Below are 24442 nucleotides of genomic sequence, written 5' to 3' on the forward strand. Positions count from 1 at the left end.
CCTCCCTCCAGCCTGTTGTCTGATGTCTTCCTGACAGGGATTCAGACTCAGGAGCGTAATAACCTTGTGTTCCTTCTGGGAAAGTAGTCGGCCAGTGGTCCACAAGCGCGGGGCAGAGGGGTACACTGTGTGCCCCCAGACTCCAGGCCAGAGAAAGGCAGGGCTGGGGGTCTGTGTGCTTCCTCGGCCTCAGCCCCTCGCCGCCCTACCCAGCCTTGCTGCTCCTCCCTGGGGAGAGACATATCCAGCAGAAAGGGGAAAACAGATGGCTTCCCTTCCACTCCAGGTGGGCCTGTCAAGGAAGGCCACCCAGACCAGGAACGTCCCTCCAAGCAACGTGCACCAAAGGCTGGCCAAAGCCTGGGGCTCCCAGGGGCTCCCCAACAGCGATGCCCAAAACTCCCAGGCAAGCTCACTGTAGCGGAGACCGCTCTGGCCCAGGATAGATGGGGGAATACCCTACGTGAAGGGCCTCCCCAACTCTGCACAGCCCAGCACGTGACCAGCCTCTCCACCCACAGGCTTTTCTCGGAACCCCAGTGGCCAGCGGTGCTGGGGTGGGCCAGGCCCATGGGCAAGGTCAGCTGGGCTGGACAGATTAGAACGCTCCGCACTTGGGACAAGGGCCATGTTTATCTCCCTGAAAGATCTGGAACCAAGCCCCGGGAGAGCAGCCTGGCAGGAAAAGAAACACGTCGTTTGTAGGCAAAAACAAGGGGAAGTAAAAAAGTAAAAACAGTGTTGGGGGGCAGCCTTATTATGGGGAACCCTGTTCTGGGGCCTGAGTGAAGGCACATCACTGTATGCCCTGGAGGGTCACCCCCGCCCCCTGCCCCCATCCCCATGCCCCCAACGATAATATATATATATATATATAATATATATACACACACACACACACACACACACACATACACACACCTGTATAGACAGACAAAAAGAATACAATTACTGACTGCTGATCTGATCTGACGAAAATCTTTATGGACTCAGGAGCCAGCTCAGCTGGTGGTCAGGCACTCAGGGCCTGCTTTGAATCCTGGCTCTATCCCTTACCAGCCATAGCCTAGGTAAACTTAGGCCAGTGTCTTCATTTCTCCGAGCCTCAGTCTCCACACCTGCAAAATGGGTGGAATAAAGTACATCCCTTACTGAATGAACTCAGGGAAAGTGGCCGCACAGGGAACAGCTGTCACAGGCATTTGCTTTTTGTTTTTAAATCCTGAGGACACTAAAGGTCGGGGAGAGAGGCCTACCCTGAAGCTGAGGGAACCTTCCCTGAGGAAGTGTTATCTGAACCAAGAAGGGAAGTTAGGAGCGATCCTTGAAAGACAGAAAGGCAGAGGGTTCCAGGGCGGATAGGATGCCTGAAGGCCAGTGTGGCTGGAAGGCAGAAAGTGAGGGAAGCACGGCCTAGGATAAGGAGGGGGCTCTCGGCTCTGGGGCCTGAGTGAAGGCAGCCTCAGCACCTGCCAGGAGGGTCTGGATGGGTGAAGGGGGGGAATCATATGGGTGGGCTGCCTGGCCCAGAGCACCTTCAGAGAGGGGATGCTGACCTCCACAGATTTTAAACGCCCCTGAGCTGGGGGAGCAGGGGCCACCACAAACTCATTTACACAAGCTGCCATGCAGACTTTTAGTTAAACAACACAAGTGGGGAGCAGACTCTCTCCACCCTGCAGGGTTCACACACTCATGCTCTGGGAGTTTCATTTGAATCCTTTCCATCTTGCATTCTGTCAAGTTGTCCACTGGTTTAAATTACCAGAGAAAAAACCCAAGTGGAACACAGTTCACTGCCTATGAGGAAAAAACATTACCTTCCTGGAATTTCAATACGTGACATTCTCTATTTGAGGAGAGAAAGACTCCTATTTCAGGAGATAATAGGCGTGGGCCTATTATATAGGTGTATAATACACCGATTTGATTTCCTTTCCACCACTAACCACACTCTCTCTCCTCCCTCCCCTCCCCAAGTCTGCTTTTCCTCAGCGACGTGCTCCCGGTCTGGAAGCTTCCTCAATAGTGTGTAACAGGATAGCACTGCGAGCTGGGCCACAGCACAGTCATTTGAGCTGGCTTTATTGTCTGAAACGCACTGAAAGGGTCCCTGTGCCTCACGTACTGCAGCCCTAAGGACTAGAGTCTGAGCTCAGAGGAATATTCTGGGTTGCTGGTGTCTTGGTGAGGTCAGTTTGCTTGTGGAAATGTCTAGGTTGCAAAAAGAAATAAAAAGTCAAAAAAGGCTAAAAGTACTTCTGAAGTTCAACCAAAGGTCCAGGGGGCAACTCTGAAATTAAGGTGTTCCATCTTGACAGTATCACTGTGACCCTGAGACCCACCTGTGGGAAGGGGGCACAGACCCGGCCGAGGGCAGGGGGCCGCCTTCCCCCACCTGGTGGCCAGCCTGCCGGCTCCTGCGTCCTCACAGCGACAACTTGGTTCACAGGCAGAAAACCCGGAAAGCAGGAAAATACATCCATTTTCTCCTAAAGAGTTGGTAAGAGCGTCAGATTTCCCTGACCCCTTGGCACTCAGGGGTTAATCATGGAGCTTGGTGCTGGAATCAGTGTTTCTCTTACTTTCCAAAAGGTCCAAGTCTCTCCAGTTCTAACAAGAAGGGTAGTACAATCAGAAAGTCGCACCCAGTATCGCAAAGGCCACTCATGCCACCTGGAAAGCCAAGTGGCAGGCTGAGCCGCCGGGGGACACCCTGAGATGGTGGTCCTCGGGGAAGGCCCACGCCCAGCCACTGAGAAGCACCACACGGGTCTCTGACTCAGAGGCACCTGGCCTCCCGCTGCTGGTCACTGGCTTCCTGCAGCCCTCACGGCTCACAGCGCAGGCCACACCCTGGCTACAGCCAGCCCGATAGGCCCACGGCGGGGACGCTCAGAACCCTTCCAGAACATGAGGACGCGTCTGGGCAGCACCACCTCCTCTGAGGAAGCCCAAAGAAGCCCTGGACTTGGACATGGTGGTGGGAAGACTCCGTAAGCACAGCATCTCCCGTGCTACGATAACCCTAAGAAGTAAGGCGTAATTGTTTTCTGTTTTAAAGAGATTGAAAAATGAAGCTCCAAGAGGCTAAACAGTTTGCCCAAGTTAACCCAGCTTGCAAGTGCCAAGAAGATATTTCGATTCAGTCTGTTTATCAATCTTCCCAAACGCTAAAGGTAGTAAAAACTCCTGCTCTTGACTCGGAACAAGACCCATGGTTCCCATTAGCTATAGATTCCTCCAGAAAGTCCTTGAAATCCCCAAATAGAAGAGCATTTTTTTTTCCTACCGCAAGCACTTTCAGTTGAGCCTAACAGGTGTGGCTTAGCAGTAGTTGGACTGTGCATTCAAATGGCTCCTCATGAGAACGGTACCCGCTGCCTGACAGCAAAGCCAAGACAGACCATGGGGTCCAGTGGACAGGAAGACTCCACTGCAGGTCCTTGAGCCTGTCTAAAGGAATGTTCACAGGCTAGACTTCAGACAGTGAAAATAGCTGCTCTCTGGTGACAAAGGATGAACGATGACCTCCCTCAGGAAGTAAACATAGAGTCATTCCTCAGTATCCGTGGGGGATTGGTCCCAGCACCCTCCGGATACCAAAATCGGTGGATGCTCGGGTCCCATATATAAAATGGTAGAGTACAGTCTGCCCTCCGTACGGCTGGGTTCCACATCCACGGCCTCAAAGCCTAGGCATACGGAGGGCCAACTGTAACCTTGATGGCAGAAGAGGCAGTTTCGGTTTGAACCTGGTTTGCACAATGGCGTGTTCACTTAGGCAACCAAGGGCAGGATCGTGCCGTTCTCTCCTTGATAAGAGAGCGTCCAGCACTCCCTCCTCAGGGAAGGGGGTGGGGGTGGGGGCTGGATCCTTGGCAAAGCTTTGGTTCCCTCTTGGGGGAAATGCTGGGGTGCCATCTCCCTGCTGCAACTTCCCCACCTGACCGTACGGCCCCTGGAGCCTCTGCTCCTAAACCACTAGGCTCGGGCCAAGAACCACCCACCAGCAGCCCACAGGTGACCCGTGGGGCCAGCTGACCTGGGTAGTGACTCTTCTGCCTCCACCCTGGGCCCTCGACCTCTGCCTGGGGTCTTGCCTCCTACACCCTGGCCAGGCCCTTCACTCTTATTTGACGCGGCCCGCAGCGAACCCGGCGTAGGCTGCAGGACCACCTAGGCCCCATCAAAACTGACAGCTTCCCAGTAAACTCTTTCCTTTTCTGAAGATCCCTTTGGATTCTTAACCACAGAATCATCACATATTAGATCTGTAAGAAGCCTTGCAGATTATATACCCCAACTTCATTTCATGGATGAGGTCCCCAGAGGGGAACTTACTGGCAGAGCTGGGATACCAGCCAGATAGTCTTCCTATGCCAATTCTCTTTCCACATCACTGTATCACCTCTCAAAGGAATGAATCACTATGATGGGATGTAGGGTCCTATCAGAGGTGGGTTTTGAGCATGGGATCCTAGAGACCCCTCAAGTCACCACAGGCCTGTTCTGTCTGTGTCCACTCCAGCCTGAGTGGGTATGCTCTGGGCTCCTTCTTCGGCAGTAGTGAGCAGCTCACACTGAGCCCTGCCTGATTTTGTAAGCCCAGCTGGGTTCCATGTCTTTGAGTAACTCAGCTCAAGGATGGAAAACTGGAATCTGGGCAGCCCCCGCCTTCCCATGTCTGGGCTAGGCCAGGATGCTGGAAGGAAAGTCAAGGTGCAAGTCAGCAATCACTAAGCCTGGGCATGTTAGGTTATGTCGATGGGAGGGTCACCGTGTATTGATAACATGGGGGCCCCCTGTGCCCTCCAGCTGGTGCTGGATTTAGACCTCAGACATGAACGAGGACACTACAGGAGGGGGCTGGGGGAGGCACTCCACTTCCTCCAGTGATCCGATGCCCTTTCTCTAAAGGTCCCTCTGCCCAAAGAGGCCCCATTCAGTCTCTTACCACAGACATCCCACTCCCATAAGTCTGTACCAGCCCATGCACTTAAGGGATAGCCGGGAGGCAGGTGGGATTACACAGGGAGCATGTGGTGGGAGCAGGTGGTGTTGAAGTTCACCCTGGCGGCCTTGCTGAGCAGTTATTTCCCATGCAAGACTTTCCTTTCCTGGAACTGGAGGTGGGGGGAGCCTCTTGTTCTCAGGCTGAGCCAGTTAAGTTTATCCAGTAGCCCACTCACACCAAAGGACCCTGGTGGCAGCTTGGCCCACACTCAGCAAACACAGATATAAAGTTCATCCATGCCAGCCACACGCCTGCCATGGGGCCTTTGCACTTGCTTGACCTGTGCACCATCACTCCAGATAGCAGTCTGCCACCCCCTTACTCCTCAGTATTATTCAAATATCCCCTCTCAGGGGGGCCTTCTTTTACCCGCCCCCCCACTTCTCTTTTCAGTGCTGTATTTTGCTCCCACATCGCTTTCTAACATAGTTTATATTTTACAAATCTATTGTGCGTATCGTCCATCTTTCCCCCAGCAGAACGGTAGACTCCGTGAAGGCATGCTCCCTGCTGAGCCCCGGTGCAGGGGCAGAGCCTACACACAGTGGTCAGCACGCTCGCACTGCCCACGCCTAGGTGTGGACATGTGGGAAGGAAAAACTGCTTTTTGCTAAATCAGACCTGCTGGGGCTAGTGAAAGGCTCCTACAACGTCCCCAAGCCCCCACTCCCTGAAGGAAGCAACCACCATGCCAGAAGACAATGCTACTTCCCGGAGCGGTGCCGCTTCTTGCCGAAGTTTATTTTTAACGCTGAATTCAGAGAAGTCTGCGGAGCGGCACTGAGACAGGCATAAATCCCAATGCTCTCAGCAATTTCCCGCAACAGCTCGTGAATCCGATGTACTGGGTGCTGAGGTGCCGAATGCAGAAGTCCCCCCTACTCCACGGCGGAGCCGGCACGGAGCTACAGCGCGGGGAGGTGGGGCAGGGCAGAGAGAAGGCTGTCTGCGCATCCGGGCGCCAGGGGCCCACCCAGGCTTTGTGGAGCCTGAAGTTTATATAGTGGAGGAGAGCGAAGAGGGTGGGGGACGAAGCTTCAAAATAAGTCAAAACTAGGATCACAACATTGTTAGAGTCTGACCGCGCCTCCACCCCTTAGGCGTCAGAAGGGCCGGGCAAGTGAGGGGCCGGAGGTTTAAATTCCCCAGCTTCCTGCGGGGAGGGAGGCTAAAGGAGACTCGGGCCTCTGCTGCGCTTACACTGATCACATCCCTGGGCTCCTGCTACATGGTGAACTCTTAACCCCGGGCCCAGGTTTCCTCTCCCTTGCGCTGAGCTGAGCAGGTTGGCCTTCTCTCCCGAAAGAAGAGCAAGGGGAGGGAGAGAAACACTGGAGCGGCGCACGGAGATGGCGAGAGAGCACGTCTCAGCTAAGAGACCTGAGATCGGTTTTAGGACTCCGGTGACAAACAAGTGCAGTTGCACTGCGTGACCCAGACGCAACGTGGAAGCGGTACTCTCCAGGAGAGCCAAGCAACGGGGTCCCGCTGCTCTCCCCCGCTGGCCCGAGCCCGCTCGCAGGGCTCACGCGGGCCTCTCCCGGAGCCCGGAGCGCTTGCGGGCCAGAGGGGGCGGGGGCCGAGCGGCGCGCTCGGAGCCTAGGTCTCGACGGAGCTGCGGGCTGCGGGGAAGCGGGCGGGAGCGGAGGCCTGTCTGGAAGTCTCCCTGGAGCCCTGGCCGGACGGCGCCGGCCGACAGCGTCCCCAAGCCCGCGGGATCGCGATCCGCCCCTGCACCCCGGGAGCGCGGTCACGGCCGCCCGGGCCCCGGAAACTGCGCACGACGCCCCCGGGCGCTTACGGTCGTCTGCTCCTGGCTCCCGGGCTCGGCGGCAGCAGGTACGCGGTCCCTCCGGCTCTGGCTCCCCGGGTTCCCCTGCTCCCTATCCGCGCGTCCCCTGCCAACACCACGCTGACCCCGCCCCGGCTCGGCCTCCCAGAGGGGCGGGCCGGGGCCGGGCCCAGGGCGGCGAGGCTACCCGGGTTCAGTCGCGCTCCGCCCCTGGAACCTGAGCGACCCGGGCGAATCTCTGCACCTGCCTAAGCTCCGCCTCTGCTTTGGAAGAGGGCTCTCAAAGTGCTGCCCGCGGACCCGAGGACAGAAACGAAGCCGAAGTGTTTAGTAACTCAGGCAGTAACTTTGTCCACTGAATCAGAAAACAAACCCGAAGGTTGCACGTTGTATGACTTGTTTCATATTTCTAGCCGTTCATTGCTATTGTATTTTACACATGTATTGGTCCAGGACAGATTGGGAAATTTAAAAACAAACAAATTTGTCTTTCAACACACAGAGTCTGAGAAGCATTAGTCTGGGTGAAAGTACGACCCATTCAAAGTGGTCTTCATCGCACTCGTAGAGAACGGACGTGAGGGCACGGATGGGGCGAAGGGTAAGCTGGGACGAAGTGAGAGAGTAACATGGGCATATATACACTACCAAATGTAAAATGGATGGCTAGTGGGAAGCAGCCGCATAGCACAGGGAGATCAGCTCGGTGCTTTGTGAGCACCTAGAGGGGTGGGATAGGGAGGGTGGGAGGGAGGTTCAAGAGGGAGGGGATATGGGGATACATGTATACATATAGCTGATTCACTTTGTTGTGCAGCAGAAACACAACATTGTAAAGCCATTATACTCCAATAAAGATGTAAAAACAAAACCAAAGGGGCTTCCCTGGTGGCGCAGTGGTTGAGAGTCCGCCTGCCGATGCAGGGGACCCGGGTTCGTGCCCCGGTCTGGGAGGATCCCACATGCCGTGGAGCGGCTGGGCCCGTGAGCCATGGCCGCTGAGCCTGCGCGTCCGGAGCCTGTGCTCCACAACGGGAGAGGCCACAACAGTGAGAGGCCCGCATACCGCAAAATAATAATAAATAAATAAATTTTAAAAAAATTAAAAAAAAAAAAAAAAAACCAAAAACAAACAAACAAAACCCAAAGAGGTCTTCGTGGTGAGGATTAGGTCTACAACGGGTAGTTCAACCCCTGGACAGTAGCGCTTAATCAATCCACTTCAGTTCAGCAGAAGCTGGGCGCTCAGGCCAGTGGATGCTTGGCTCTTGACTTCTGCAACAAGCGTTTAATCCCCAGACCTTCATCCTTAGAAAACCTACCCTGTCACCTCTGTCATCGCTCCTCGTCACCGCCTCACAACTCCTCCGACACCGTTTTTATGTGCTCACAGATGCAGTTTCAACACCCGGCGTCCTCAAGATCACAGCCAGCAGACCAGAACCAGGGCCTGTTACAGGGATGTTAAACTTCTCACTGTCACCCTGTATACAACTTCAGGATAAAGTTCACCCCCTTGGCCTCCAACCTTACTGCTCACCCTGGCCCAAGAACTCTCCATTTCAGTGAAGAGAGGCTGTTCCTGGCTAACAAACACACTCAATTCAATCACATCTCCAACCTTTGCTCGTGCAGCATGCCTGGAAAGGATGCTCTCCTGCATCCAAACATGAAATCCTACTGTTCTTTAATTCCACACCCTCCTACAAAAGCCTTCTCTCATCCCTGCAGTGTCTGGCATCTCTGTGCTTCTTGAAAACGTGCAGCCTGTGAGATCCCTCCATCCCTCCCCCACATCTTTCAGACAGAAGCTGCTCTGCCTCTGGCCATTTTACCAAGGGACTCAAATTTGTTACTCTTCAAACTGCAGTGATGATGAAAACATTCTAAAATTAGATATTGGTGATGGTGTATCACCATAACTCTGTTAATATACTAAAAACTACTGAATTGTACACTTTAGTTTTTTATATAAATTTAAAAATTTATTTTTGGCTGCGTTGGGTCTTTGTTGCTGCGCGCGGGCTTTCTCTAGTTGAGGAAGGCGGGGGCTACTCTTCCTTGCGGGGCGCGGGCTTCTCATTGCAGTGGCTTCTCTTGTTGCGGAGCACCGGCTCTAGGTGGGCAGACTTCAGTAGTTGTGGCTCGCGGGCTCATGGGCTTAGTTGCTCCGTGGCATGTGGGATCTTCCCGAGCTCGAACCCGTGTCCCCTTCATTGGCAGGCAGATTCTTAAGCACAGCGCCACCGGGGAAGCCCTGAACTGTTCACTTTAAAAGGATGAATTTTATGGTATGTGAATTATTGAATTTTATGGTATGTGAATTATATCTCAAGAAAACTGTTATTTTTATATAAAAAAACTGCACTGAGGTTGTAACCTCACTCCTCACTCCTGTATCTTAATATCCTCCTCCTTGGTTAGATATTCCTCCAGTATTAGAATATGGAATCCAGGACAGTGCAAGATATTTCAAAGTACAGTCTATATATACACAGTCAGTAAATAAATAAGGCACTGAGTCCAACTCAGCAGGGCAAAATTTAGGCAATCAGATTTCAGCTTTTGGTCAAAAGCTGTTGAAAGGTTTATGGAGTGAAAGAATGGGTATAAAGTGATCTCTAGAATAAATTATGTATTTTTAAAAGTCAGAACAAAGGCTGTTCTTCTGTACAAACTTCTGGAGAGTTTCCAGGTACATCAGGGAGAATGAAGAATAATGTGTTGGGGGGAACAATCTTGGCTAAAAATTGTAGATCAATTCCTGATTCACTGGAAGGAAACATCTTTTATGCCAAAAATGCATAATATAAATCTAATCATGAGGAAACATCAGGAAAAAAAACACACCAGATTAAGTAACATTCTACAAAATAACTGGCCTGTACTTTTCAAAGATGTCAATGTCAGAAAAGTCAATGTCATGAAAGGAAAGGAAAGGCAGATAAAAACGTTCATGATGAAAGGAGACTAAAGAGTCATAAAAACAAATCGCAACGCTCTATCCTAGACTGGATCCTGGACCAGACACCATTTCTATGAAGAATATTATTGGGACTACTGGGGACACTTGAAGAAAATCTATAAATTAAATAATAGTATTATATTAATGTTAAATATCTTGATTTTGAGAATGAATTCTTTCTAAGTGAATATCCTTGATCTCAGAAAATACACACTGAATTATTTAAGGAGTCAGGGCTGAAATGTCCTTTCATTTCATACACTATAGATACTCTACATATATATATATATATATATATATATATATATATATATATATATATGGAGAGAGAGAATTACAAAGCAAATGCAACAAAATGTTAACAACTAGTAACTCTGGGTAAAGCATATATGGCAATTCCTTATACTATTCTTGCAACAACTTTGCTGTAAGTTTGAAATTATTTTGAAATTAAAAGTTTTAAAAAATGTGGGTTAAATAAACATATACATTTATCTCAGTTCCCTACTGAAAACGCCGTGGAAATAACTACAGAGGGGTAGAAAAGCTATAAATTCCACCAGGAGAAAGTGATTGGGAGAAAAGATAACAGCAGAGGAGAAATGGCAACAGATTTTTGTAAGATGAAAAGTCAGATGATTGACTTAGCAGAACAGATAAAGCTAAAAAGCTTTTTACAATCAGAAGCAAGCAGATTCCTGCCCTAGTCTTGCAGAGATCATTCAGCTATAGCCCATGGGCCACACAGGACCCATAACTTATTTTTGTAAATTGTTTTTGTAAATAAAGTTTTATTGGAGTACAGTCATACTCATTTGTTTGCATACTGTCTATGGCTGATTTCATACAATAGCTGAGTTGAGTAGTTACCTGTAAAGCCTAAAATATTTATTATCTGACCCTTATACAGAAAACATTTGCCAATCCCTGCCTTAGAGCCCTGCAAAGTCTTAGGAGCTAGAGGTATGGGGAGTCTCTGAAGGCAGGGGTGTGATGGTGTGGGAAATGGTCATCTGCCATAGACCGTGAGTGTCCCTGCATGTTCCTGCTGGGTGTGCCGAGAACGCAAGGCAAAGACTCAATAGTGGAGCATTGCTGTTTAATGGGTATAGAAGTTCAGTTCTGCAAGATGAAAAGAGTTCTGGAAATGGGTAGTGGTGATGGTTGCATGACAATATAAATGAATGTCCTTAATGCTACTTAACTGTACACTTAAAAATGGTTAAGATGATAAATTTTATATTATGTGTATTTTACCACACACACACACACACACACACACACACACACACACACACACACATTGGGGGGAAAAAAACCCTAGGAGGATTAATTTAAAATTTGTATAAGGAGAATTTATATCTCCTGTCCCTTGTTCATAGTCTAAGCCAGCGACCAGTCCTCCCTCATTGTGGCTGACCAGGGGTTTATTTTCTGGAGACTGAACTGAAAGGCTTCCACCCCAGGGGCACTAGGCCCAAGTAGAACAGGGATGAGGCACCGACTGAAAACAGTAGAACCAAGTGAAAGTCTTCCCATTAACCTGTGAGTCCCTCCTCAGCCCCTTCCCACTTGAGTTCACAGAACACTGTCTCCAAGTAATAATCCCAAGGCAGGAAGCAGAGGATCTGCCTTTGAACTAAATGAGCCGTCCTGGAGAAAATAGCCACAGATAGAAAGAGCCACAGATAGTGACATCTGGGGGCCTCATAACAAAACAGCTGGCTCCCCATCTGACCACCCTCCATTGAGGTCAATCAGGCTACTGCCCCCCACGCACACAGAACTTCCAAATGGTGTTTTAGTGCCTCACTCCTAAACGTTAAAAGATCACCAGACACTGGCAAAAGTCTCCCACATAAAAGGCAGAGTCCAAACTAGAGAGAGAAAGTGCTCACAGGTAACAGAAGAAACTATAATATCCTCAAAGAGATAAAAAATGAATTGAAGCAGGAACAGGACACAATTAAAAAAGAAGCATGCAGAGAATTAGAATGCACTTTTTGAAATTAAAAATTTAAGAGAAAGGTCAGAGGATAGAGTTGAGGAATTCTCCCAGAAAAACAGAACACAAATCAAAGAGATAGACAGTGGAAGGAAAAAAAAAAAGGAAAAGAAAAATCAGAAGATCGATCCAGGAAGTCACCAGACTAATAAGAGCTCCATAAGAGAGAAAAGAGAATATAGACAGAAGGAAATTATTAAAGAAATAATCCAAGAATATTTCCCAAACCAAAGCACAGGAGTCTCCAGATTAAAAAGACACAATAAAAAGCAAGAAGAACACACCAATGCAAGTCACTGTGAAATTTCAGAATACTAAAGAAAAAGAGAAGATCCTAAAAGCTTTGGTTGGGGGGGGACCCAAAAAACCAAAAATAGTCAACACAAAGACTCAATAATCAGAATATCCTCAGACTTCTTAGCAATAACATTGGATGCCATAAAATAGTGAAGCCAGGCCTTCAAAAGTTGTGGGAAAATTATTTCCAAAGAAGAATTATATAATAAAGTGTGAGGGCAAATTAAGGACATTCTCATACATATAAGGACTAAATATATTTTTACTTCTCATGCACCCATTTCTAGGGATATTACTAGAGGATGTGCTCCAGCAAAACAAGGGGGTCAAATATGAAAGGGGAAGACATGGTATTTGGGAAACAGGGCATCTAATAAAGGAGCAGCAATAGGAGTCCTGGGCTGACAACTGTGCAGCAGGCTTAGAAAGCAACCTGTCCAGATTGAAAGAGGAAGACAAATGGCTAGGAGGCAGGTCTCCAGGGGAGAAATGAAATTATATACTAACTGAGTTAACTTTTTGGGAAATAACATGAACAGATATTTGTCAGATCTGATGGCTTATTTAGGGGGAAAAAAACTAAGGATAGGAAGATAGAAAAATAAGTGAAGGAGGAAAATGATTAACAACAGGAAAAACAGAAAGTTGTTCAAGAAAGCAAATCTAATCATGGTACACTGCTTGGCTGGGTAGTGGGCATATTTACATAGTCATCATTAGGTAACCACTAATGATTTAACACAAAGTTATTGTTACTATCTTGGGAGGATGCAGTGGGAGCAGTAGGGCCAGGTGTATAATACTTAAGTCTTTATTATAAGAAAAAATCAATAGGTCATGTCTAAAATTGACAAACCAAGAAATATGCATTATAGGCATATTATTTAGATATTCAGAGGTAAATGCCAAAAGACTTGAAAGTAGAATGAGAAAAGTGAGGGAAGGGGATTGTTATATTTTATTCTAAGCCTTGATTATTTGATTTCTCAATAACCATGTACAGATAAAAATAGAAATTCATTTAAAAATATTATTTTCTAAGGCCATCGGACACTCCAGATTCGTTGCATTTCTCCCTAGATTTCTAAAGCATGACTTGCACTCTTCCCAATTCCAGGCTCATATCAGTTCCAATAAACTGCTGTTTACTTCTGCTTCCACTCAAACTTTTCCTTCACATTTATTCACCATGGGGCTCCTGCCTTGCACTCTCTGCTCTCTGGATGCTTACCAGTAAGTTCCTTTTCCGATGCCAACTGAAAGATTATTGATTGCATCAGACCCTGTATGTATTTTATTAGAGTTAGATTCTCATATCACCTGCTACTCATCACAAAAGTGTTATCTACCTCAAAATGAACAGATTACAGATCCCCTGGGACTTTAGAGTGGAGGTGAGGATACCAAATGGCTATTTTACAAAATGCCCTAAAGAGAGAGCATTTTGTAAGAAAATCAATTACACAGAATTATTTCATATCTGTATTTCTCATCATTTTTATAATCAAGTATACTTAACAGTCATCTGTTAGCATACGGTGCTACCCCAACTAATGGAAGAGATTTTCACATAGTGAGGTATAAGAACTTATTCTGGCTTGTACATGATTTAACTTGAACTTTAGCCTAACAAGGACAGCTTGTTTGTGGCCTATTAAACATTCATTGTACATCTGCTTTAACCATTAACACAAAGAATCCAGTTTAAAAAATCAAAATGGAGTAACTGTGGTTCAAGCCTTCAAAATGGAGCTGAGTGGCCATTTTGGACACTGTTTCAGACACGTTCCTGGATTACTAAGAATTAAATTTTCTGAAATGTATCAGACTCAAGGACACAACCATCCGTTCTCAAAACAATATCTGATAGCTGCCAGCTGCAACCTCACGGTCTCAAGGTCTCCCCTTGTAACTATGCAACCATTTGGGACAACAACCAATCCTTCCTTGGCAGGCAACCTTGCTTCTTGCCAGCTCCAATTATAATTCTTGACAAACAGCTCCTGTAATTTTGCAGTCTTTGCCTCCATAAGCCTCCTCCATTTTGTAGTATGGCAGAACACAATTCAAGCGCTACTTGAATCTGTGTCTCCTGGGCTGTAATCTTCAGTTTGGCTCAAATAAAACTCTTTTCTACTCCTATTGTAGATTGGTTTATTGATTTTTTCCGTCAACACAACCAAACAACCAATAAAGAAACACAAATGGAACCCCCAGTTTCTAGAAACTTGCCCGTGTACAATAGACAAGATAATTTACAAGGATATCTTTTGGGAGATTATCAAGAATGACAAAATAAAGTAATATGTACTGAGTCACCTCAAATAGAAAATAATTTTAGGGGTTTTTTTGGCGGTACACGGGCCTCTCACTGTCATGGCCTCTCCCGTTGCGGAGCACAGGCTCCGGACGCGCAGGCTCAGCGGCCATGGCTCACGAGCCCAGCCGCTCCACGGCATGTGGGATCTTCCCGGACCGGGGCACGAACCCGCGTCCCCTGCATCGGCAGGCGGACTCTCAACCACTGGGCCACCAGGGAAGCCCAAATTTTAGGTTTAAATAGATTTCATAGTTTTACAAAAAGATGCAAACGAAGAGGAAAGATGCAAAATGTTGGATTTTTTAAAGCACTTTTCCTATGTCCACAGAAAGGCGGAAGGATACATTCTTACTGAACAATCCTTCCTTTAAATTACTTCACACTGACCACTTTCTCCCACGTTTCTTGAGATCACTGACTATACTATATTCCCAGGACTTCAAGGTCAACAATATTATCTCATGAAGATCAAAAGTCAACAGAAGAATTTAGTAAAGAAGCCAGTTGTAAACACAGTTTATACACAAAGTTCAAAGGAAGTCAAGGCCCTCTTGAGCCCTCTATGGGCCTGCATTGGACACTGCATTATGACGATGCCCTATCTGAGTATGAGAATCATTTCGTTCTTGTTTTGCCCAGGATGGGGAGATTGTTATTTAAACTCAGTATTTTAATCAGAGTCAATCATTTGAAGCCTCAGTTGGCTCTACACGGTTTTAAGACAACAGCAGTTTCAGCCCTTTTCCCCCACCTCCATCCCCTGTTCTCCTTGAAGAGCAAAAACCAGGTTTAACCCTTTTAACTGATTCTTTTTATATTTGTATACTTAAGTGTTTTTGTTTTTTAACCTCATCTTAGGCACTACCTGTTGAAGACTTCAACAGATAAGGAAATTAGCTCTTCAACTGACTTCCCTAGGGAACTTCCATCCGCCCCGTATTCCTTCCCCCCAATTTTAGTTATATTTTAATATTCAGTGTTTTCATTATTTGAAGGCAACTCAGGGCCAAGCTATTATCACTATGATTTTCTTTTCCTGTGTAGCATGATGTTTTCCCTAGAATTAATATTTTTAAAATTTGCTTGGTTTTCTGTGTACCGATCACTACTTCACCACTGACCTCTCTATCAGTTAAATACATGCCTTCATAGTAAATTCATTCACATCAGATTTTTCTCCTTTTCTTAAAGAAGTGCCTCAGGAGCCCTCTGACCTACCTCTGATCTGGTCTGGTGGCTCCATCCCTGCGGCACAGCTGTCATCTGAGTTCCCCCTTCACCACCATCCTGGGGATTCCTTCCTGCTGTCTCCTATGTTAGGTATCCACTTCCTATATCCCATGTCTTCGTCTTTCTTGATTCATTCCATTTTAGAGGAACACCTCCTTGAGTGACTTCCTGAAAAAGGTTATGTGGGAGGTAAATTTCTGAGACATTGTGGAGTAGATTACTGCCCCTGGCGATTTGCTGAGGAGCCACAACTGTCTGTAATTTGAGCAAAAAATAAACTTTTTTCAAGATAGTGAGGTTGGAGGGCCACCTCAGTAAAACCTAATCTAATTGTGTCTGGGAAATGTCTTTATTCAATATTTCCCTTTAACTGTTTGGATGAATACAGTTAAACAGGATGGAAACAGTTTTCCTTCAGAATTTTGAAGGCATTGCTCCACCATATTCTAGTTTCTAGTATTGCCCATGAGAAGTCCAAAGCCACTCTGATGCCTTTTAAAGGCATCTGATCCTTTTAAAAGTTCTGATCCTTTTAAAGAACCACCCCCACCCCCGGGACTTCCCTGGTAGTGCAGTGGTTAAGAATCCACCTGCCGATGCAGGGGACACGGGTTCGATCCCTGGTCCGGGAAGATCCCACATGCCGCGGAGCAACTAAGCCCGTGCGCCACAACTACTAAGCCTGCTCTCTAGAGCCCGCGAGCCACAACTACCGAGCCCACGAGCCACAACTACTGAAACCCGTGCGCCTAGAGCCTCTGTTCCACAACAGAAGCCACCGCACTGAGAAGCCCACACACAGCAATGAAGAGTAGCAGTAAAGAATACATAAATTAATTAATTAAAAATAAAGACCTCTCCACCTTTTTCCTCTGGAAGCTTATAGGAGCTTTTCTTTATCACCATTATACTGAAATTCTGAGATCACAGGTCCTGATATTTGGTCTACTTTCACCCTCATGCAAGGCACTAGGCAGGCCCTTTCAGTCTGGAAATTCATGTCCTTTAATTTTGCAAAAATTTCTTAAATAATCTTGTTGATGATTTCTTCCACTCCATGTTCTTTTTTAGGAAATTCCTATATCCAAATCTTGAACTGTTTTTCCTATCTACTCTTGCCTTTTTTTCTGCCTCTTTTTGGCTCCATTTTCTGAGGTATTTCTGCAATTTTTTCTTTTCCCACTTCTACTTTTTCACTTCAGCTGTCATGTTTTTAATTTCCAGGAGTCTTTTCTGTTCATTTAATCTAGGTTCCCCTGAAAGCAGAGCCTGAGACAAAGGCTTACTTATAGTAGCTTATTTGGGAAGTCATTCCAGGGATAGGAGTGAGGGCTGGGAGGTGAAAATGTAAAGGAGGAAAAGACAATATGAGGACGTTTTCAACTACACCACTGCCCTGGGTAACTGGCGCTTGATTCTATCGGACCTTCTGAGAAGATTTATAAAATGATTCTCAGAACTGTCCACACAGGGAGCAAAAAGTAGGAGTATTAGTGCCATCCCTCACTGGTCAAGGGTGAACCTCACAGGCTTAGAATTCCCTGCATTTCTGGGTTGCATGTACATGAATGCCAAGAAAAGTGGTGTCAGACTGAAACCATAAAGGAACGGACTCAGAGAGTAAGTGACTATATCAAAATCTGAAACTTTTGCGTGGCAAAAGGTATCTGTGGTAGGCTGAACAGTGGTTCCCCCAAAGACATCCCTGAGCTAACCCCCAGAACCTGTGACAGTTACCTTAGATGGCAAAAGGGACTTTGAAGATGTCATTAAAATGTGAAGATTATCCTGGGTTACCTGGGTGGGAACTAAATGTAATCACCAGGGTCCTTATAAGAGGGAGTCAAGAAGGTCAAAGGAAGAAGGAGATGTGGTGACAGAGTACGGGTAGGAAAGGAGATGCAGCATGGAGCCATGAGCTCCATGAGAACAGCCTTCGGAGGCTGGGAAAGGCAAAAAATGGGTTCTCCACTGGAGCCCTCAGATGGAATGAATCCTGATTGCTTTTAGCCCTTTTTCAGTCACTTCAGACTTCTGTTCCTGTAAGAGAATAAATGTGTGGGTTTTTTAAGCCACTAAATTTATGATAATCTGTTATGGCAGCAATAACAAACAAATTAGTTTCCAAGGGATGGAAACAGTATCCATACACAAAGATAAAATCTGAATGACAGAATGGGCAAAATGCTTGGGACATATTTAACAGAAGACATTCTGAAAACATAGAGGATTCCTGTTTTTTTAATTTAATAAACACGTAGAAATTACTATGTCCCAGGCCCTAAGTGCTTTACAAATGCTAATTCACTTAATCTTCATAATAACTCTATGAGGTTCTTATTATCTGCCATCCGAGGAAACTGAGGCACAGAGGTTAAAGAACCTGTCCAACATTCCAAGAACCCTTAAAGAAATAACAACCTAACAGAACATTAGCAAAAACACATTTGAAGATACCGTTATCAACTCAAGTCCTCTGGAAAGCATATACCAAGATGGAATAAGTGTAAAGGTCTATTGGCAGAAATGCCTGTGAACAGAAGAGGAAGCAGGAGAGGGAAAGAGCCTCAGACCACAGTGCAGGTCTGACACCTGTGAAGGGAGAGCAGGGAGGAAGGAAGATTGGGTAGGAAGAGCCTCAGCCTGCAGTGCAGCTCTCGGTCTTGGCCAGGCTATACAGGGCAGGACTGGCCCAGTGCTAGTATCCCTGCCATGGTCAGTTACTGGCTGGGAACAGCCCAGGAAGAGTGACATATCAGTGTGAACCTGCAGCAAATCTCACAGATGTGGCAATTGGAGGCTGCCAGCTAACTGCAGTTTTTTTCAGGAGGTTCTCTCCTTTTCTTCAAAACACCATATTGAGGTATAACTGGTATACAATAAACTGCCAATATTCAGAATATAGAATTTCGCAAATTTTTGTATATGTGTACACCCATGAAACTGTCACTATAATTAACATAGTGAATATATCCATCACCTCCAAAGGTTCCTCATGTCTCATTATAATCCCTTCCATCCACATCTCCCCTCTTCCCCAAGGAAACCACTGATCTGCAGTCACTATACACTAGTTTGCACTTTTTAGAATTTCATGTAAGTTAAGTCATTTAGTATGTACTCTTTCATGTCTGGCTTCTTTGACTCAGCATAATTATTTTGAGATTCATCTACCTTGTTGTGTGTATAAACAGTTCATTCCTTTTCATTGCTGAATAGTATTGCTATGTATGGATGTGTCACAATTTGTCTATCTAAAAACCTGTTGATGGACTTTTCAGTTGTGTCTATTGATAGTGTTTTGGCTATTAATAAATAAAGCTGCTATGAACATTCAGGTACAAGTCTTTGAATGGATGATTAGACGTATGTATAACTTTTAAAGAAACTGCCTGTTTTCCAAATGGTCGTAACAGTTCACATTCCTATCAGCAGTATGAGAGATTTGGTTGTCCCACATCCTTGTCAGCACTTGGTATGGTCAGTCTTTTTAATTTTAGCCATCGTAATAGATCTGTAGTGGTATTTTGTGATTTTAATTTTCATTTCCTTAAAAACTGAAGATGTTGAACATCTTGTGCTTATTTGCCATCTTTCCAACTTTTTCAGTTAAGTGTCTGTTCAAATCTTTTGTGTACTTTTGTTGCGGGGCAAGGGGAGTTTTGACAGTTTTACTCGTTTTTTTGTTTGTTTTGGGTTTTTTAATTTTATTTATTTTTGGCTGTGTTAGGTCTTTGTTGCTGTGCGCAGGCTTTCTCTAGTTGCGGTGAACAGGGGCTACTCTTCGTTGTGGTGCACGGGCTTCTCATTGCGGTGGCTTCTCTTGTGGCGGAGCAGGGGCTCTAGGCACATGGGCTTCAGTAGTTGTGGGATGTGGGCTCAGTAGTTGTGGCTCACGGGCTCTAGAGCGCAGGTTCAGTAGTTGTGGTGCATGGGCTTAGCTGCTATGCAGCATGTGGGATCTTCCTGGACCAGGGCTCGAACCCGTGTGCCCTGTATTGGCAGGCGGATTATTAACCGCTGTGCCACCAGGGAAGACCAGTTTTACTGAGCTTTGATAGTTCTTTATATATTATGGATACAAGTCATTTATCAGATATATGCTTGCAAATAATGTTTTTCTGATATGTGGCTTGTCTTCTCGTTCTCTTAAGTCTTTGGAAGAACATAAGATTTCAATTTTGAAGTCCATTTTTTTTTCTTTTATAAATTGTATCTGCCTAGCCAAGGACCCAAAAGATTTTCTCCTGGAAGTTTTATGGTTCAGCAGGTTCAGTAGTTGTGGGGCACAGGCTTAGTTGCTCTGCAGCATGTGGGATCTTCCCAGACTGGGGCTCAAACCCGTGTCCCCTGCATTGGCAGGCAGATTCCTAACCACTGCACCACCAGGGAAGTACCTAGCTTTTCACTTTAATTCTTCTTTTGCAGAATTGTTTTAGCTATTTTAGGTCCTTTGCTTTCCATATAAATTTTTAGAATCAGCATACCAATTTCTACAAAAAAAAAAAAAAAGCCTGCTGGTATTTTAATTGACATTGCATTGAATCTATAAATCAACTTAGGGAAAAATGAGATCTTAATAATACCAATTCTTCTGACCCATGAATAAGATATATTACTCATTTTTTAACTCTTCTTAATTTCTCTCAGCAATCTTTTGTAGTTTCCAGTGCATATCTTGTGATGATTTAAATTTTTTTTTAAGTAGGTTCTTATTATTTATTTTATATATAGTAGTGTGTATATGTTATTCCCAAATTCCTAGTTTATCCCTTTCCCCTACCTTTCCCCTTTGGTAACCATGTTTATTTTCTATGTCTGTTAGTTTGTTTCTGTTTTGTAAATAAGTTCATTTGTATCATTTTTTTTTTTTAGATTCCACATATAAGTGATATCATATATTTGTCTTTCTCTGACTTTACTTAGTATGATAATCTCTAGGTCCATCCATGTTGCTGCAAATGGCACTATTTCATGCTTTTTTATGGCTAAGTAGTTTTACATATATATATACCACATCTTCTCTATCCATTCATGTCTTGGCTATTGTAAACAGTGCTGCTATGAACATCAGGGTGCATGTATCTTTTCAAATTATGGTTTTCTCTGTATATATGCCTACGAGTGGGATTGCAGGATCATATGGTAGCTCTGTTTTTAGTTTTTTAAGGAACCTCCATACTGTTCTCCATAGTGGCTGTACCAATTTACATTACTACCAACAGTGTAGGAGGGTTCCCTTTTCTCCACACTGTCTCCAGCATTTATTATTTGTAGACTTTTTGATGATGGCCATTCTGACTGGTGTGAGGTGATACCTCATAGTAGTTTCAATTCATATTTCTCTAATAATTAGCAATATTGGGCATCTTTTCATGAGCCTGTTGGCCATCTGTATGTCTTCTCTGGAGAAATGTCTATTTAGATCTTCTGCTCATTTTTTGATTGAGTTATTTTTTTTGATATTGAGCTTTGTGATATTAAAAATGTATTTGTCTTTTAAATTTCCATACCTGTTTATTGCATACAGTATACAGAAATAAAATTATATATGTTGATCTTGTAACCTGCAACCTTGATAAACTCACTTACTAGTTTCAGTAGCCTTTTTGTAGATTCCATAGAATTCTCTATGTGTCCCGTCATGTTATCTATAAATATGGATAGTTACTTCCTCCTTTCCAATTTGGATGCCTTTATTTTTCTTGCCTTGTTGCACTGGCTAGAGTTTCCAGTATGACATTAATGAATGTCTCACCTGCACTAGAAGTATTCTGCTGTTGAACTGAGTGTTCTGTGTGTCAATTAGATCCAGCTGCTTGATGGTGGTGGTGTTCTTCTACATCCTTGCTAATTTTCTACTTACAAGTTTTATTACTGAGTAAATTGTTGTATAATAAAGAATTTATTTAGTCTTTGTCCCTTGTTCCTGGGAATTAACCTCTAAATCTTAGGAATTTCCTGAGTGATAGAAGAGTCTTTGTTATTCATGGTGGGCCCTAGGACCATGTCTTGAGTTCATACTAATGAGATAACTTGCGATGGGGCCTGGCCATGCCAGAAGGGCCAGTCGTATGATTAGAGGGTTGGTGATCTTAGGCCAGATGTCTGGCCCATCCTTTGGGGAGATGCAGTGAGGTTGGAGATTGAGTTCTAGTACGTGGCCAATGATTCAATCATTCCTACATGATGAAACATAATGGACAGCCAAAGCTCAGGTGAGCTTCCCTGATTGGTAATCATATATGTATGTGCTGGGAGAGTAATTTGCCCTAAGAACATGGCAGCTTTGCATTTGGTACCCTCTCAGTTCTTACCCTATGTCTCTTCATTTGACTGGTCCTGACATACCTTTTATAATAAAACTGCTAAGTATAGTGCTTTGTTGAATTCTGTGAGTCACTCTAGCAAATTATGAAACCGGAGGGGATAGAGGGTACCCCTGAATTTGTAGCCAGTTGGTCAGAAGTGCAGGTGGCCTGGGAACCCCAGAGCTTGCAGCTTGTGTTTGAAGTGAGGGAGTCTCATGGAGGACTTTGCTTTTAACCAGTGAAGTCTGTGCTAACTCTGGATATATGATGTCAGAGTTGCATTGTAGGTTTCAAATATAATTGTGGATTTTTGTTTCTTCTTTCAGTTCAGTTCAGGTTTTGCTTCATGCATTTTGAAGCTGTTTATGTGAAATCACATTTAGGATTATTATGTCTTGGTGAATTGACCCTTTTATCAATATATTGTCCCTCTTTATGCTTGGAAATATTCTTTGCTCTGAAATCTAATTTTAAAAAAATTTTATTTTATATTGGAGTATAGTTGATTAATGTGTTAATTTCAGGTGTGCAACAAAGTGATTCAGTTATACATATACATGTATCTATTCTTTTTCAAATTCGTTTCCCATTTTGGTTGTTACAGAACACTGAGCAGAGGTCCCTGTGCTATATGGTAGGTCCTTGGTGGTTATCTGTTTTAATATAGTAGTGTGTTTATGTCAATCCCAAACTCTCAATTTATCCCTACCCCCCCCCCCCACCTTTCCCCTTTGACGTCTACTTTTTAATATTAACACAGTCCAGGTAGCTTTCTTTTGATTAGTGTTTGCATTGCATGTTTTTTCCATCCTCTTACTTGTAACCTACTTGTTACCTTCAAATACCATTATATTTGAAGTAAGCTTCTTGCAGAGAGTACAACTGGTTCTAGTATTTTGTGTTTTGACAATCTCTGTGTGCTTTAACTATTTGCATTTGATGTAAGTGTTGATATGCTGCACTTAGGCCTACCACTTTGTTATTTGGTTTGTGTTTGTTTCCTATATTTTGCTCCTGATGCCCTTTTCTTGCCCCCCCACTTTTTAAAAATGTTTTTTAGTATTTCATTTTATCTACTGTGTTATTATATTTCTTTGCATAGTTCTTTCAGTGATTGCTTGAGGGATGAGGATATCCATACTTTTCAGTCTACTTAGAATAAATATTTTTTCACTTTGAGTGGAATGTAGAAAGTTTACTATCATATGGGTCTCTTTATCCTCCTCCTTTATGCTACTGATATCTTATGTATTACAACTACACACAGTGAGAACACCATATATATTTTATTTCTACTATCAAACGTATTTTAAGAACTCAACAGAATATTCTTTTAACCTCGATAATTACCATTTCTATTGCTCTTCCTTCACTCCTGAAATGTTTCAGTTTCCCTTATGGTATCATTTCCCTTCTAACTGAAGAACTTCCTTTAGTAATTCTTTTTTACACCAAGTCTGCTGGCAATGGATTCTCTTCCTTTTCCTTCATCCAAGAATGGCTTTATATCACTTTTGTTCCTGAAGGATATTTTCTGTGGATATAAAATTCTGGTTGATAATTCTTTCCTTTCAGCAATTTAGAAATATTGTGCCACTTCCTGCTGGCCTCCATGATTTCTGATGAGAAATCCAGTCATTCAAATAATTGTTTCCCTATAGATAATGCTTTTCACTGGCTGCTTTCCAGATCATTGTCCAGTTTCATTATGTTTGTGGTTGGATTTCCATTATGATATGGATTTCTCTGGCCTTCTTGAATCTGTAGGTTTTAAGTTTTTCACCAAATTTGGAGTTTTCTATGCCAGAAAATTTCTGATTGTATCCTTGACATTTTGAATATTGTTACCAACTCTGGGCCTTGTTTAAATCCTATGGAGAATTCAGAGTTTTTGTTTGTTTCAGGAGGTAGTCAACCTGGTAAGGTTGCAGGCAAAGGCTTTTTGTTTTTGTTTCTTTTGGTTACTTTCAGGTGTTCAACACCAGTCAGTTTTTGGAAGGTGAACTGACATTGGAATCATAGCCTACAGAAGACAGGTGCAGCTTTCAGAATTTTTGCAGTGCTTTTTGGACCTGCTGTATGTGAATGCCTCCCAACTGCTGGTCTGGGATTTGGGTGGTGGTCTACCTATTCAGTTTCTAAGTCTTTAACATACTGAAAAGAATCAGATCCACACACATTAGCAGATTGGGGGCAGACTCAGAACTACACAAACAGCTTTATAAGGTCACTTTTTTGAGTTCCTTCCTTTCTATGATCTCGCTGGTACTTTGATTCCTTCTATTGGTTCTCGGGCCAAAAGAAATCTGGCTTTAGTTACCCTGTGTACTTCTGCCACCATCTTTTGCATCCAGGGCCAAGCAGATAGAGAAGAGAGAGAAAAGAATGAAGGCTGGTTCCACCCTCTTGGAAACACAGCCGTACTGGAAAGGTAGGGCTATCTCCCTGAGTTTTGGCTCCTGCAGGCTCCCATTGCCAGTAGCTGACACTGTCACCACCATGGGA

The 24442-nt window shown here is 44.6% G+C and overlaps 1 protein-coding gene across 2 annotated transcripts in view; it reads right to left on the bottom strand.

Moving 5' to 3' along the window:
• EPHX1 (epoxide hydrolase 1) overlaps positions 1–24442 on the bottom strand; it is a 57972-nt gene that overhangs the window by 33163 nt on the left and 367 nt on the right. The window contains exon 2 of one of the 2 annotated variants that reach the window (XM_067729614.1): positions 15615–15794. In XM_067729614.1, the coding sequence (XP_067585715.1) occupies positions 15615–15639 (25 nt within the window). In that variant the 5' untranslated portion in view covers positions 15640–15794. Of the gene's footprint in view, positions 1–6818; positions 6973–15614; positions 15795–24442 lie in introns of those variants that run through there. The other variant, XM_067729615.1, reaches the window with a different exon arrangement.

The sequence above is a fragment of the Pseudorca crassidens genome, chromosome 2 (genome assembly GCF_039906515.1).
Source record: "Pseudorca crassidens isolate mPseCra1 chromosome 2, mPseCra1.hap1, whole genome shotgun sequence".
Classification (NCBI taxonomy): domain Eukaryota; kingdom Metazoa; phylum Chordata; class Mammalia; order Artiodactyla; family Delphinidae; genus Pseudorca; species Pseudorca crassidens.